The sequence below is a fragment of the Hyperolius riggenbachi genome, chromosome 6, assembly GCF_040937935.1.
Source record: "Hyperolius riggenbachi isolate aHypRig1 chromosome 6, aHypRig1.pri, whole genome shotgun sequence".
Taxonomy (NCBI): domain Eukaryota; kingdom Metazoa; phylum Chordata; class Amphibia; order Anura; family Hyperoliidae; genus Hyperolius; species Hyperolius riggenbachi.
The window spans coordinates 41,555,915-41,570,298 of NC_090651.1; the positions used below are offsets into that span (position 1 = coordinate 41,555,915).

The window sequence follows — 14,384 nt, forward strand, 5'->3', positions numbered from 1 at the left end:
TTTCACGTAATTTTGTGCCGACGTTAGCTGTTAATAGCAAAGCTATAGCAAAACATGGTAACGTCACACTACGTATGTTAAAGAAACACTGAAGCGAAACAAAAAATTATGATATGATTGGTATGTGTAGTACAGCTAAGAAATAAAACATTTGGAGCAGAGACTTTAGTCTAATATTGTTTCCAGTACAGGAAGAGTTAAGAAACTCCAGTTGTTATATATACAAAAAGAGCCATTGAGCTCCACAACTTTCAAAGTCGCAGAGAGCTCTGTCTTCTGAAGCTGATTATCTCAACATTCAGGCATTGTATCTTCTTTTTTTCTGCAGAGGAGGGTTCAAAAGTTCACTGATACGCTGTAAAATCATTTATAATGATGAGTAGTGTGTAAACTGCTAAAATTAGAGAATGATGCAATGATATAAAAAAAAAACTACTGTATATAACTGAAAATAAAAATATGAGAATATTTTCTTTGCTTCTAATGTTCTAGTAATTATCCGTACTACACAACCAATTCATTATATCATTTTTTTTTTTTCGCTTCAGTGTCTCTTTAAAGAGAATCTGTACTCTCAAATTCTTACAATAAAAAGCATACCATTCTATTCATTATGTTCTCCTGGGCCCCTCTTTGCCATTTCCGCCGCTCCTCACCACGATCCTGGCTTTCAATCACCAGTTTTAGGCAGTGTTTGCAAACAAAAAGCATGGCCGTTAACCAGGAAGTGATATATATATATATATATATATATATATATATATATCTCCTAGATAAGTTAATTGGCTTTTCCCTAAATTGGCCCTGGACTACGATACACACATAAACCTATGACTATAGTAGGTATTAGATTGTGAGCTCCTCTGAGGGACAGTTAGTGACAAGACAATATACTCTGTAGAGCACTGTGGAAAATGTTGGTGCTATATAAATACTAAATTATAATAATAATTATATATATATATATATATATATATATATATATATATATATATATATATATATATATATATATATATATATATCTCATGTTACTGTATACTACAAGTTTTTATTACATAGAGAATTATCTGCATTCCAGTCTGTGATTCCTACAGTTCTCAGCATGAGACAGGCAGCTCCCTTCCCCCTCGGAGAGCTCCATCTGTGAGTAGTAAACAAAGCACACAGAGCCTGGAGGGGGCGTGCATAACTTCTCCCTATCACAGCAGAGGCAGCACATTCCTCCCTGGGTCGACAACGCTTGACATAGAAAAGAAGATTAGATATATTACAGAGACAGTGCAAATAGAGAAGGCTGCAGTAATCCAGACCACATTAGAACAGGTATAGAAACTTATAGGATACAAGAGAAATAGGGATGAAAATGTTGTTATAAAGTCGTAGGAGTAGTAGGAATAAGTCAAAAAATAATTTTATAAAAAGACTGTGTGATTTTTGAGAAATCCAATTTTAAAAATGCAAAGGAAAAATGTTTTTAAACTCCCAAAAATTAGTTTAAAAACCATTTTTCCGGAAGCATGAAAAAGGGCGCGGGCTGAGATATGGGCGCCACCATAGACTCTATTGCATTTATCGCTAATACGGCGCCCAAAGCAGAAAAAAAGTTCGGGATAAATATCGTTTTGAACATTTAGATTTTAGAACATTGAAGTTTTTGAAATATGTTATTGTTTTAGAAACTTGCAACGTTATAGTTTTTGTCATATTATTTTGTTTGTATGTACAGATTTTACATTATCAAATATACTATCTATGCTATGTGTGTTAGGGTGTTTGTGTGGGGATGAAGTTAGGGTTAGCTAATTGTAGCAATATTCTACTTGCGGCAATCCCCTTTTTAAACACTTTTTTATGTTTGCATGAGGAATAATTATCACTGAACCAATAAAGAACTAATGCTGCCATTGAGGGAGGCCCCTCGGCCCCGGTGACAACCTCTGCATCCCTTATTGCTACCCCACTGATTCTGCTGTTCAAGGAGTGTTTTTGAATATAAAATAAATCTTGAGAATCCCCTATGAGGAGATGGACCTGCCCAGAACCTGTCATTCAGTGCTCTCAGATTAATAATAGCCATTTTTCCTTTGCATTTTTTAAATCAATTAACTCAGAAGTAAAAGGTCTTTTTGAAAAATTCATTTTTTTGTCTTATTTGCACTTTACATACGTAGCTATATTGTACAGAGTATATTGTCTTGTTACTTAAAGTGAATGGGAACCGCATTTAAAAAAAAAATGAAGCAAATACTCACCTAAGGAGAGGGAATGCTCTGGGTCATATAGAGCCTTCCGTCTCCTCTCTCGCTGCTCTCTATCCTGTGCTTGTTCCCCCCCCCCCCCCCCCCCGTTTCAATCCCCCGCCGAAAGGGTATTTGGAAGTTTTCGGAAGCCGTGTCCTCCCAAAGACGTGCGGCTCCATACCGCACAGGCGTGTGCGTGCAAGAGAGCGCGCTTGCGCAGGCGCAGTACAGGGCGGCCCTTCTTCAGGAGCACTCGGGCTCCCTGAAGACTTCTGAAGCCTCCTTCGGCTGGGTAAAGCAGTATTTGACTAATTTAGTCAAATACTGCTACCGGGCGAGCTAGCACTGGAACGAGGAGACCAGGAGAGGAGTGGGAAGGCTCTATAGGACCCAGAGCCTCCCCTCTCCTTGGGTAAGTATCTGTCTCATTTTTTTTAATTCGGTTCCCATTCACTTTAAAGTGGTCTGAAACTCCGACATAACATTCAATAAAAATGATTTTTCCTACTTTTTATTACTCATACAGTTTTCATATGTCTATTTACAAATTAAAAGCTCCCAAAGTGTAGTTTATCGTGCCCTGAAAGCTGAAAGCTGGTATTGCATTTTATTTTAAACTGCTTTTTATTATATATTAACATCTACTAATGAGCGTTTCTGAACTGTATGTGCCTGAAGCACAGAGAGCTTCACAGAGAGCTCCTTTTCACTTGTTACACTGTGTTTACACACACTCTAACAACATTGGAATGTAAACAAAAATACTGTTATCTCCAGTTCGGATGCGGATTTGAAGCTGAATAGCAGAACAAAGTGCTTTGTTTAACCATTCCAGTGATGTTCTGAAAAAAAAAATCTGAGATAGTATCTTTCAAGCTGTGAGGAATCTTTTAGAGTAAATTAGAAATGCTGGCTTTCAGACCACTTTAACTGTCCCTCGGAGGGGATCACAGTCTAATCCCTACCATAGTCATATGTCCATATATGTATTGTGTAGTGTATGTATCATAGCCTAGGGCCAATTTAGGGGGATGCCAATTAACATATCTGTATGTGTTTGGGATGTGGGAGGAAACCAGAGTGCCTTGAAACCCATGCAGGCGGAGAGAACATACAAACTCCGTGCAGATAGTGCCTTGGCTGGGATTTGAATCGGGGACCCATCGCTGCAAGGCGAGAATTCTACCCACTATGCCACCATGCTGCTCATGTATGAGGGCTTTGCTATTACCCACTAAAGTTGGCACTACAGTACGCAAAAATGATGAGAAATTGCAAAATAATGATTCCCGATTGCATTTACATACCAAATGAATTTCAATTTTTCCCGAAATTTTGCATTACAATTTTGCATTGTAATTGTGAATTATGCAAAATTCTTGCTCATTCCTATAGGACAGTGTTATGGTGCATTAGCAAGAATATTCAGTTGGTGGCAAAAGACTTCAGTCTTTTTACCTCCACCTGTATAAGTGTTAGGCCAGCTAATGTTAGGTGTAGTAGTAGGGAGGCTAGTGTTAGGTGTACCTGTACGAGGGGTAGTGTTAGGTGTACCACTAGCAGTGGGTGAGTGTTAGGCATATCAGTTAGTCTTAGGCTGGTTAATGTTAGGAGTATTGGCAGGAATGTTGGTGTTAGGTGTATGGGTGAAAGGGTTAAGGTGGCCACACACCATACAATTAAAAGATCCAATGTTTTACCAATCGATAATTTTGATCGGTTGTCCCGAAAAAAATCGAGAGCTTTTTTGTTTTAGATTGAAAAATCTGATCAAATTTCCTTTTTTTTTTCGATTTTTGGAGATTGAACATGTTGGAAATGTAAGTCCAACTTTATCAAGAATTGTATGGTGTGTGAAGGATTGTCAGTTACTTGATGTACAGTTCCAATCAATATTTTGTGAGCTTTCAATTATTTTATGCATGCTTGTGGAAAAATTGAACATAGGTGTGTGTGGTACTTTGGTCAGATTTTTGAATTGTTACAATCAGTCAGAAAAATTGACTGCTATTCTTGAATTGAACAGATATCTAAAAAAATTGTATGGTGTGTGGCCACCTAGTGTTAGAGAATAAGATGAGGCTAGAACTTAGGATGCTGTTGGAAAAAAAAAAAAACTATGCTAACTGAACAAGAGTATATATTCCAAGTATAGGGACTGATTGCGCAAAAAAAAACCCACTTCGCTGAAAAAAAATGTGCGCCTTTAACCTTTCCGCAGCCCTCACTACAGCCTGCCGAAATGTATCATGTCTGGCAGGGGAGTTGCTGGGATCCTAAGAGATCCGGGGCACTTTTGGGCACGCCAGATGAAAAATGGGTATGGCCACACACACACCAGAATGTGGGTGTGGCCATGGGTGGAGCCAGATTTACATGAACTTAACAGCAGTTCTGGTGCCACAATGGGTGCTGTGATGCCTTTATGGCCGCATGCAGAGAGCTGTGGTTCTTCTATTTGGGCTTGCTGGGACTTGTGATGCCTCAATGGGAGGCCTTTGGGAGCACGGGAGGGTGCCACTACTAGGTCAGGGAATCTTATGGGGGGGCTGCCAGATAATAATCGGGCAGCAGGCCAGCCCGCCCAGCAGAAAGCCAGACCAGTCAGCACAGAAGTCAGGTAACTTTTCCTAGTTATGTTTGAGTGACACTGCCTAATATGCTGCATTCTTTTTTTTAATTAATGGAGGGGGCTTCATCCAACATTTTTCTGGGAAGGCCTACTAAGACTGCAGTGGTGCATGTATGGGGGCATTATGGATGCTGTAGTGCCTCTATGGGGGTATGCTGGGTGCTTTGGTTCCTGTATGGGGGCATGCTGGGTGCTATGGTGCCTCTATGGGGCAATCTGGGTGTTGTGTGGTGTCATGCTGGGTGCTGTGGTGCCTCTATGGGGTATGCTGGGTGTTGTGGCACCATGCTGGAAGCTGTGGTGCCTGGAGCCTTCATAGGGAGCATGCATCATTGTGCGTGTCCTCACTGTTCCTCCCTCCAAGCCCCCCCAGCAGAGTAGCACAGTTGAAGGATCTACTCATCTGTCATCTCCATCTGCTCTCCAAGTCTGGAAACATCTTCTTTAGCTGGTGATAAACAGATGCTAGGAGCTCTAGCATCTGATTTGTTCTCAGACACTAGGGGGAGAAGCTCAGAAGAGAAGATGTCTGCAGAATCTTGAGACCAAGCGGCCAGAGGTGAGTACTGCCTCCCGCTGCCTGGCTCTGCCATGGGGGACATCCGGGTAATCCCACAATGGATCCGGGGCACGTGCCACTGATCTTTGGGGCTAGCAACGCCCCTGATGTCTGGGTTGACTCAACTGGTATGAACGATGTTAAAATGAGGATAAAAATAACAAAACAATTTTCACACGTTTATCCTAGGGCTGGATTTCCCGAGCAGCAAGAGATTTACGTTCACCTACGATGGCCAAGTCCTGACCGGTCTAACGGAGAACGACTTTGCAAAATCAGGCATCAGAGTGAAGTGCCTAGTTCAGATCTCGGCGGCTACTCCCAGACTCCTCTTCCTGAAGGTACGAGAAGAAAAAACAAAACACAAGTTTCTCATTGTATTAAACTACCAGGGAAGAGAAAACTTTAATTTTCTGCTTTGCTTGCCTGAGCAGGATGCAATTACATCTATTATTTTAGGAAGTGCTCTTGATGCAATTTCTAACATATGCCAGATAGTTATCCACCAGCCTCCGACTTAAAGGATTTGTTCTGCTTTGCGCTCGGCAACACAAAGGAAAATAATTTGAACTGCACAACAAACCTTTATTGGATCAATGCTATGGCTGAGAAACTGAACACAGAGCTATTATTTAATCATCTGTTATTCAATCAGCAGCTATCAGTGCTCCAGACTGTAGTTGGACCCGTTGAACCGCCGACGTACACGCACATGCTGTGTGGGCGTGCATGTCGCCCTGTACAATGCTATAGCGCACTGAATGAAAGCTGGAATTTTCACTTTGAAATGTGCCTGACATTCATATTATAAAATAAACTATCACCCACAGGGATGCTGCAATTTTTTTTTTTTGCTAGCAGAGTACAGAATGTAATGATGAAACCATGGGCTCGATTTACAAAAGGGTGCTAACTAAGTTAGCACGCCTAAAGCTTTTATTGATCACGCGCAAAGTTTAAGCGCTGCGCGATGTGTGCAAAACGTTGCGCCGGGGGAGATCAAACTGTTGCCTAAAACGGCGCACCTGGTGCAGCGCTTAAACTTTGCGCGCACTACCTTAGCGTGTCCAAAAGGGCTTTAGACGTGCTAACTAAGTTAGCACCCTTTTGTGAATCAAGCCCCATCTGTCTTCTGTGATCTTGTTAGCCAAGAGACCACTCTCTGCTGCAGGGCAGTTAGGTTTCCCAAGTCTGGTCTTGGACACACCCCTTCATGATGAGTAAGCTGAGCAAAATGTAACAATGGCATCAAACAGCCCCTCCCCCATACGTTCTGAAATTCTATTCTTATGCAGATGCGATGCATCATGGGAAGTCACTTTGACAAGGTTCTTGAGATGATGAAAGAAAGCTTAAAGTGTAACTTTTGGGCATAACATCAAAAATCAATTCTTTATTTTTATCTAGTAAACAAGTAATAAGGATGCTAATCAGGCAATGCAAAAGTTAAAATCACGATTACTTTTCTTGTTGATAAATGATCATTCCCCAGTTTACCTGACTCTTATTTGGTACACACACAATTTGGTACACAAAAGTGAAGTTGCAGGGCATGCTGGGTTGTCCATTTTTCCTTCTGTACTACCCCTCAGACTTAACTAATGCAGCCTGATTGGCTGAAGCCTCTTTCCCTCCTGTTTTCCTCTCCCATGCATCCATTCTTCTCTGATTGGCCAATATTTCTCATGCTGAGACAATGCACTTTATATAGTGAAGGGCTGGGCAAATCAGGCAGAGGAGAGTCAGGGTGGAAATTACATCAGGTTTGGCTTCAAAATAGCCACAGTTAAAATGAGAAATGCTAAGAAGTATTTTCCCTTTTTTTACTGTAGAAAAATCACTAAAATCAAAACGTGGACAGTGCAATACATATGTATGTAAGTAGAGCAAGTATTTATCTACTTATATGTGTGTTTATTTTTCTGAGATAGTATGGCTGACAGCTCCTCTTTAAGGCACCCATGAATCGAGTGGAAAAGCAACTGAATGAAGCCCATGGATGGCTAGATTGCCTCATCCTGAGAAACCTGATGCCATTTGTTGTCTTCAGGCAGGTCCCTCCCATTCTCATGTCCCCAGCCTTTTTGGAAGTCCCCTGAGCAATGATTAGTGATACTGAACTCCGCATGTGCAAGTTCCAAACCACATATGTGCAGTGAGAAAAAGCAGCTGTGGATGAGCGCTTCCTGTGAACCCGCGGTTCAGATCTCCTGCATGTGCACTTTTGAACTGCTCATCACTGTTAGGGGGAAAAGGCTCTTTGACAGAGGGGGCCAGTTGAACTCTTTGACAGAGGGGCCAGTTGAACTCTTTGACAGAGGGGCCAGTTGAACTCTTTGACAGAGGGGGCCAGTTTAACTCTTTGACAGAGGGGGGCAGTTTAACTCTTTGACAGAGGGGGCCAGTTGAACTCTTAGACAGAGGGGGCCAGTTGAACTCTTAGACAGAGGGGGCCAGTTGAACTCTTTGACAGAGGTGGCCAGTTGAACTCTTTGACAGAGGGGGCCAGTTGAGGAATCAGAGGGATAGGGAGTGGAAAGGACCTCATTGACAAAGAGTAACATCAAGCTTCTCAGGATGAGGTAATCTAGCGCTTCATCAGCTTGATTCTTTTTTTCCCCCTCTATCCAACAAGGGCCGATATGTTGCCTCATTTTTTTTCACCATTAACATTGGACATGACTGTGTGCATCAATATTAATTACAGATATGTGATCTGGTATTACCTACTCATTTGTGATTTGGGCTCAGATAAGGAAAGTAGCGATTATCTGGGGCAGTAAGATACCCCCTGCCTGAGAAAGTCTAGTCTCACACAGTGAAGGGGTCTATTTGTTCTCAGCACAGGCCAACTCGGCGTAGGGTGAAGACGAAAAACATCTCACCCAGCAATTGCACAAACTCCAGTCCTATGCTGATTCCTATTCCCCCTCTAAGTGGTAGCAACTCGGGGGACACGTAATTTGGGCACCAACTATTGCTAGCAGCCGATTTACACTATTTTTAAAATAATTTGTGTGTCGCCTGGCTGAAACTCCAGGTGCCCAAATCAGACACCCAGTGCTGGTGCCGAAATCAGCCGGTTCACAGTCAAGGGCATATATGTTGGATTTCAATTAGTCTTGTTTTCCCTTGGGAACAAGTTTGGCTGTGGAGCATGTTTTTTTGGTAAAGCTTTTTTAAAAATCTCTGGTTAATTTGGTTACTCATTATTGAGTCCTGTATTAAATCCTGTTTCCCAACACCTAGCCCTAGCAACCCCAATTAATGTTAACCCTTTCTAGCATCTGACTTTCACCAACCCTACTAACGCTAAGTCCTTACTAACATGTAACCATAACCACCCCTACTAACGTTAGCCCCTTCCAAACATCTGACCTTTTCCAACCCTGATCATGCTTAGTCCTTACTAACATCTAACTCAAACCACCCCTATTCATGTTATCCCTTCCTAAAACCAAACCCTAACTTCCTATAGTCATTTCACTAAATGTTTCTCAGTGGACCTTACAATCTAATCCCTATTATAGTCATAGTGTTATGGCGTTAGTATTGACCAATACTCATAATAAACAGATTTTTTTCATTATGAATGTTGACCAAGGCCAATTTTTTTTTTTTTGGGGGGGGGGGGGGTTGGAGTGAAATCAAACCAAATAATATATCTGCATGATTTTAGAATGTGTGAGGAAACCCACACAAACTCAGGGAGAACACACACACACAGTGTTCTCCCCAGGCCCTTTTAGCTAGGTGCTCCACCCGGCTAGTTTTGGTGAGCACCCGGCTGTCATCGGCCCTCCTCCTCCTATGCTGTAAGCAGAGTTGCACACAAAAGCACCGCCCCTGCATTCTCTCATCTCACCCCACCCGGCTACTTTTTCATGCCACCTGGCTGGAAAAAGATTCTGGGGAGAACACTGCACACACTTCATATTGATAGTGTCTTGGCTTAGATTTGGATCAGAGACACTAGTGTTGCAAGGCAAAGGCTAAGATTCAGATAGTAAATAAGGATATTTGACATAATGATTGTGATAGTGGCATTAATTGCAATCACATGCAGTATTTTTAAAAAGGACTTTTATCATGGCCAATGTTTTTTAATTGTAACATTTCAATCCAGAGTAGTTTTTGTACCTTAGTTTTTATCCTTCCCTTTTTCCTGAAACTTGTCCACTATTGCCCATTACAAATGGTGAGAACCTCAAATTATCAGCCTGTATTACTGTGCCATTAAGCTATTCTTTTACAGTATACGGACAAAGAACGACATTAATTACTTACCCTTGAAGTCCTGCTGACTTAAGTGTACCTTACTTACCCACAAATCCAGCATAATAATAACCATTGAAATGACTGATGCCATGATTCTGACATGTTGGACACAGAAGCTCAACACACAATCCATAATACTAAATTGCTCTCCTTGACTGCAATGGCTGTTTGTACGAGAGTTTGGTACGCCATTGCTGTCAATGAGAAGCACATGTCGACCTTGTGACAGAAACAACACTGAAAAAGAAAAGGTTTCTTGTATTATTGTCACAACCACGTCCACTGGAGATCAGTTAAAGAACACAAAGACTGATACCAAGCCATCTGTATTCCCACAAACCTTGTTGAATGGCAATGTGTAAAGTATTAAGGTAAAATGACTTCACTTTTTCGTTGGCAGTGAGTTTTAACGGTAAGGCGTTCAGCTGCTTCCCATCTATAGGACGTACATGTTCTACTGTTCCAATTATAGAGCAATGCAGGTTTTCTCCCTCATGCCCAGGGGTATGGCATGATGTATGGCGATGTATATCAACGTTTACTAGGTGGAAAGCGCTTCCAGATTTCTAGAAGAACCGTTCTTCTTAGGGAATACACTTCAACCTTTGGGTTAGAAATGATTTCAACCGTATTTCTGAGTGTACTTTTTCCTTAAAGGGAATGTATAGTGATTTTTTTCTTCAGTTTATTCATCTGATTTAGTATAGTATTAATTGGATATAGTATAGTATTTAGTATAAATAAATACATTTTAAAAACTATTTTGAAAAAAAAAGGTGATATATGTTTAGAGCTCCAACTTTTGTATTGACTGGCAACTTTTTACTGCCATTTTGTAAAAATAGGCCTTATTGAAAAAAATACATATATAAAATAGTTGTATTCTTTTTTTGGGAATTTTGTTGTTACGATCAGTACTGTATGTAAGCCTATTTTATTTGTTCCTAAACAGTGATGAGTGAAAATACCGATACTCCTTCTTCACGAATGTTTGCAAAAATAATGAAATATACTATACCCCCCGCAGTGCTGGCGACACGCAGCGTGTCGCCAGCACAATGTTTATCTCTCGCCTGTCTGTTAGCGCCGCTCCCCCGCTTCCTCCGTATCGGCGCTACCCGCCCCGTCACTTCCCTCCAATCAGCGGGAGGGAAGGGACGCGGGCGGGTAGCGCCGATACGGAGGAGGCGGGGGAGCGGCGCTAACAGACAGGCGAGTGGTAAACATTGTGCTGGCGACACGCTGCGTGTCGCCAGCACTGCGGGGGGTATAGCGGTGCGCAGGGGGGTCTTGAAGGCACACCATGGGGCAACAGAGGCTGGTGTTAGTGCGCACAACCAGCCTCTGTGCCCCACTAGCATAAGTAAATCCCACCTCGGGTTCTCTTTAAAAGATGGAAATAGGAGGGTGATAGAAAGAAACATTGCAGCAAACCAGTTGCTTCCTGTCAAATTTTTCAAGGAGTGGTAATGGGGGCAGCACGGAGAGGATTAAACAACACACAGAGGTATATGGATCCAGCAAGAAGATACTTCTGTACTTAGCTTTCATATCTTTTCCACAGGTCAGGTATCCTTTAAAGCAGGGGTGCTCACACTTTTTTAGGTCGTGAGCTAATTTTAAAATAACCTAGTCTAGGAGAGCTACTAATATTTCCATTAACCCCCCCTCCATTAAGCTCAGTCAAGGAATCCCCATCCCCACCCACCACCAGCACCAAAATCTAAAATTCCATATACCCACCTTGCAAAGCAGTCTTTTGAGCCCTCTTTCTGTGCGCATCAAATCCTCCGTTCAGTCACCTCTGCTCTCTTTAAAAGATGTAGGATGACTGTTAGCCACTAACAGGATGGACCTGAGGGAGGCGTGGTCACATGGCTTGCATCACAAGCCTGAAGGGAAAGGAGATGCCCACCATTTGCTCCTCTCCCGTTCAGCCACGCCTCTCCCCTTCAGCCGTGCCTCTCCCCTTCAGCCACCGCTCCAGGTAGTAGAATCTGACAGCTGCGGCTACACAAATACTTTCACAGCCACAACCACGCTGCAGCTAAATTTGACAGAACGCAGCCAGCCGCGATCTACTCAGAGGGAGGTTGCAATCTACCGGTAGATTGCGATCGACCTATTGGGCATCCCCACTTTAAAGGATTAAATTTGGTTTCTGTCTTACTTCTTTCATTGTATCACGGTAATTATTACGGAATTCTAGAGATGAATTGTTTTTTCCCCAAAGTCATTTTCACTTCAGAATTTACATTTTTATCCAACACAAAATATTAGCGAAAATATTCACAAAAGCAGGGCTGTGGAGTTGGAGTCGAGGAGTCGGAGCAATTTTTGGGTACCTGGAGTCGGAGTCAGTGGTTTCATAAACTGAGGGTGGAGTCGGAGTTGGAGTCGAATTATTTTTGTACCAACTCCAGAGCCTGTCACAAAAGTATAATGGATATTTTTAAGCTGTGCAGTACATTTTGCAAAAATTTGAACTTTCTTCAAAAGGTGTTTTTTTCTTCATGCTTACCACAAGAAAATGTATGCGTGCTCAAACACCAAGTTTAACCCTAACAAATCTTGCTTTGCAAATCTGGCCTAATTGGCTTATCATGAGGCATTGCTCATGCAAATATGCATTTGCTTTCGCATGCCAAACTATGCAGGGTCAAAAACCAATACTGAAAAGCGGTTGCCCTGTGGAATTAGTTCATGCTACATTAGCACTATCCAGGAGCGCCACGGGGAGGCTTCCCAATGCCCCCCATTTTTTTTCATGCCAAGAGCCTTTAAAGCATTTTGTGAAAACACCCATATTTTTGTGTGTACATTCAAATTTGTGCAAACATGACTTTTCTCATGCCCTTTGACTTCAATGCAATGCTGGTAAAATTGTGTTTTCGCATGAGATTGTATTTTCACATGTATACTGATCTGTACAAAAATGTGTTTTCTCATGTCTACATGTTTTTGTGAAAATATCTGTGCAAAAATGTAAAATTCAGGCAAGAAGAAATTAGCCACGGTCACTCATCATGAAATCCAATAAGGTAGTTCTAGCATTCAATGTAAGAATATTACTAGAGGTATAATCTATAAATTATTCCTTACATTTTTGCTAATACAGAAAAATTGAGTTTTACATATACTGGTAGGCCCTTTTTCAGTTAACTTTTTCTCCTGAGTTTTCTCCCAGGAGATAATTTTCATTGTATCCAATGAATACCTTTTCAGCACTTAGCAAGTGAAAAAGCACTAATATGCAGGGGAAAAAAGTAATATCAAACTTATTTTGAGTATTTTTTTGCATGATGTGAACTTAAAGAGAAACCGTAACCAAGAACTTCATCCCAATCAATAGCTGATACCCCTTTTCCATGAGAAATCTTTGCCTTTTCACAAACGGATCATCAGGGGGCTCTGTATGGCTGATATTGTGGTGAAACCCCTCCCACAGTGTGATGTCAGGACCATGGTTCTGATATCACACGGTGAGAGCCTTGTTGCATTGTGGGAAATAACAGCTGTTTACAGCTGTTTCCAACTGACAAAAAAGAAAGCAGCATCTCCTTCCACAGAGATCACCTGCCAGCAGTAAAAATGTCACCATGTGATAAATGTCAAAATGTAAATCAGGGAGAGGTAAGATTTTACAATGGGCAAACACTGACCAAATCATTTATACATAATTGTTGTAAAAATGAAGCACTTTTTTTATTACATTCACTGTAGTTCCTCTTTCTTTAACCACTTTAGCCTTCAGTGTTTTTTTTACCTTATGCATCTGATAAATGTTCACCTCCCATTCATTCGCCAATAACTTTATCACTACATATCACAATGAAATGATCTATATCTTATTTTTTCCACCACCAATTAGGCTTTCTTTGGGTGGTGCATTTTGCTAAGAATTATTTTTTTCTAAATGCATTTTAATGGGAATATTAAGAAAAAAAATTGTTAGAATTATTTCTCAGTTTTCGGTCATTATAGCTTTAAAATAATACATGCTACCATCATTAAAACCCACGTATGTTATTTGCCCATTTGTCCTGGTTAATAAACCATTTAAATTATGTCCCTATCCCAATGTATGGTGCCAATATTGAATTTGGAAATAATAATCCATCACTATTTACAAGCTTATAATTTAAAAAAAACAATAGTAAGATACCCTCTTGACATGCATATTGAAAAAGTTCAGACCCTTAGGTAACTATTTATGGCTTTACCCCCCCTAAAGACCAGGCCATTTTTGGTAAAATAGGTCACTGCAGCTTTAAGGCCAAGCTGCAGCAGGGACGCACAACACAGCACACAAGTAATCCCCCCCCCCCCCATTTTCTCCCCACCAACAGAGCTCTCTGTTGGTGGGGTCTGATCGTTGGTGGGGTCTGTTTGGGGGGCTTTTTACAAATATTTATTTTCTTTATTTTTAAATAAAAACGTCTATTTTTCTTTTATTTTTCCCACCCTATCTCCCTCCCTCACCCTGGCCAGCCTATAACTGCTGATCACGAATGTGACCCACAGGGAGACAGCTGTGTCACATGGCTGTCCCCAGTACAGCGATGCTGTAGATCAGCATGCGGCGATCACTGCTGGGAGACTGAAGGTGGAGCTCCGAGATGCATGCGGCCCGTGCGCAATCTCCTGCAAACTGCAGCCCCAGGACTGTACG

General features: G+C 41.5%; 1 protein-coding gene across 1 annotated transcript in view; it reads left to right on the forward strand.

Annotated features, from left to right (window-relative positions):
- LOC137522040 (vitellogenin-1-like) overlaps nucleotides 1-14,384 on the forward strand; it is a 337,455-nt gene that overhangs the window by 132,541 nt on the left and 190,530 nt on the right. Inside the window, exon 3 of the mRNA XM_068242060.1 lies at nucleotides 5,624-5,775. Within this exon, the coding sequence (XP_068098161.1) occupies nucleotides 5,624-5,775 (152 nt within the window). The remainder of the gene's footprint in view (nucleotides 1-5,623; nucleotides 5,776-14,384) is intronic.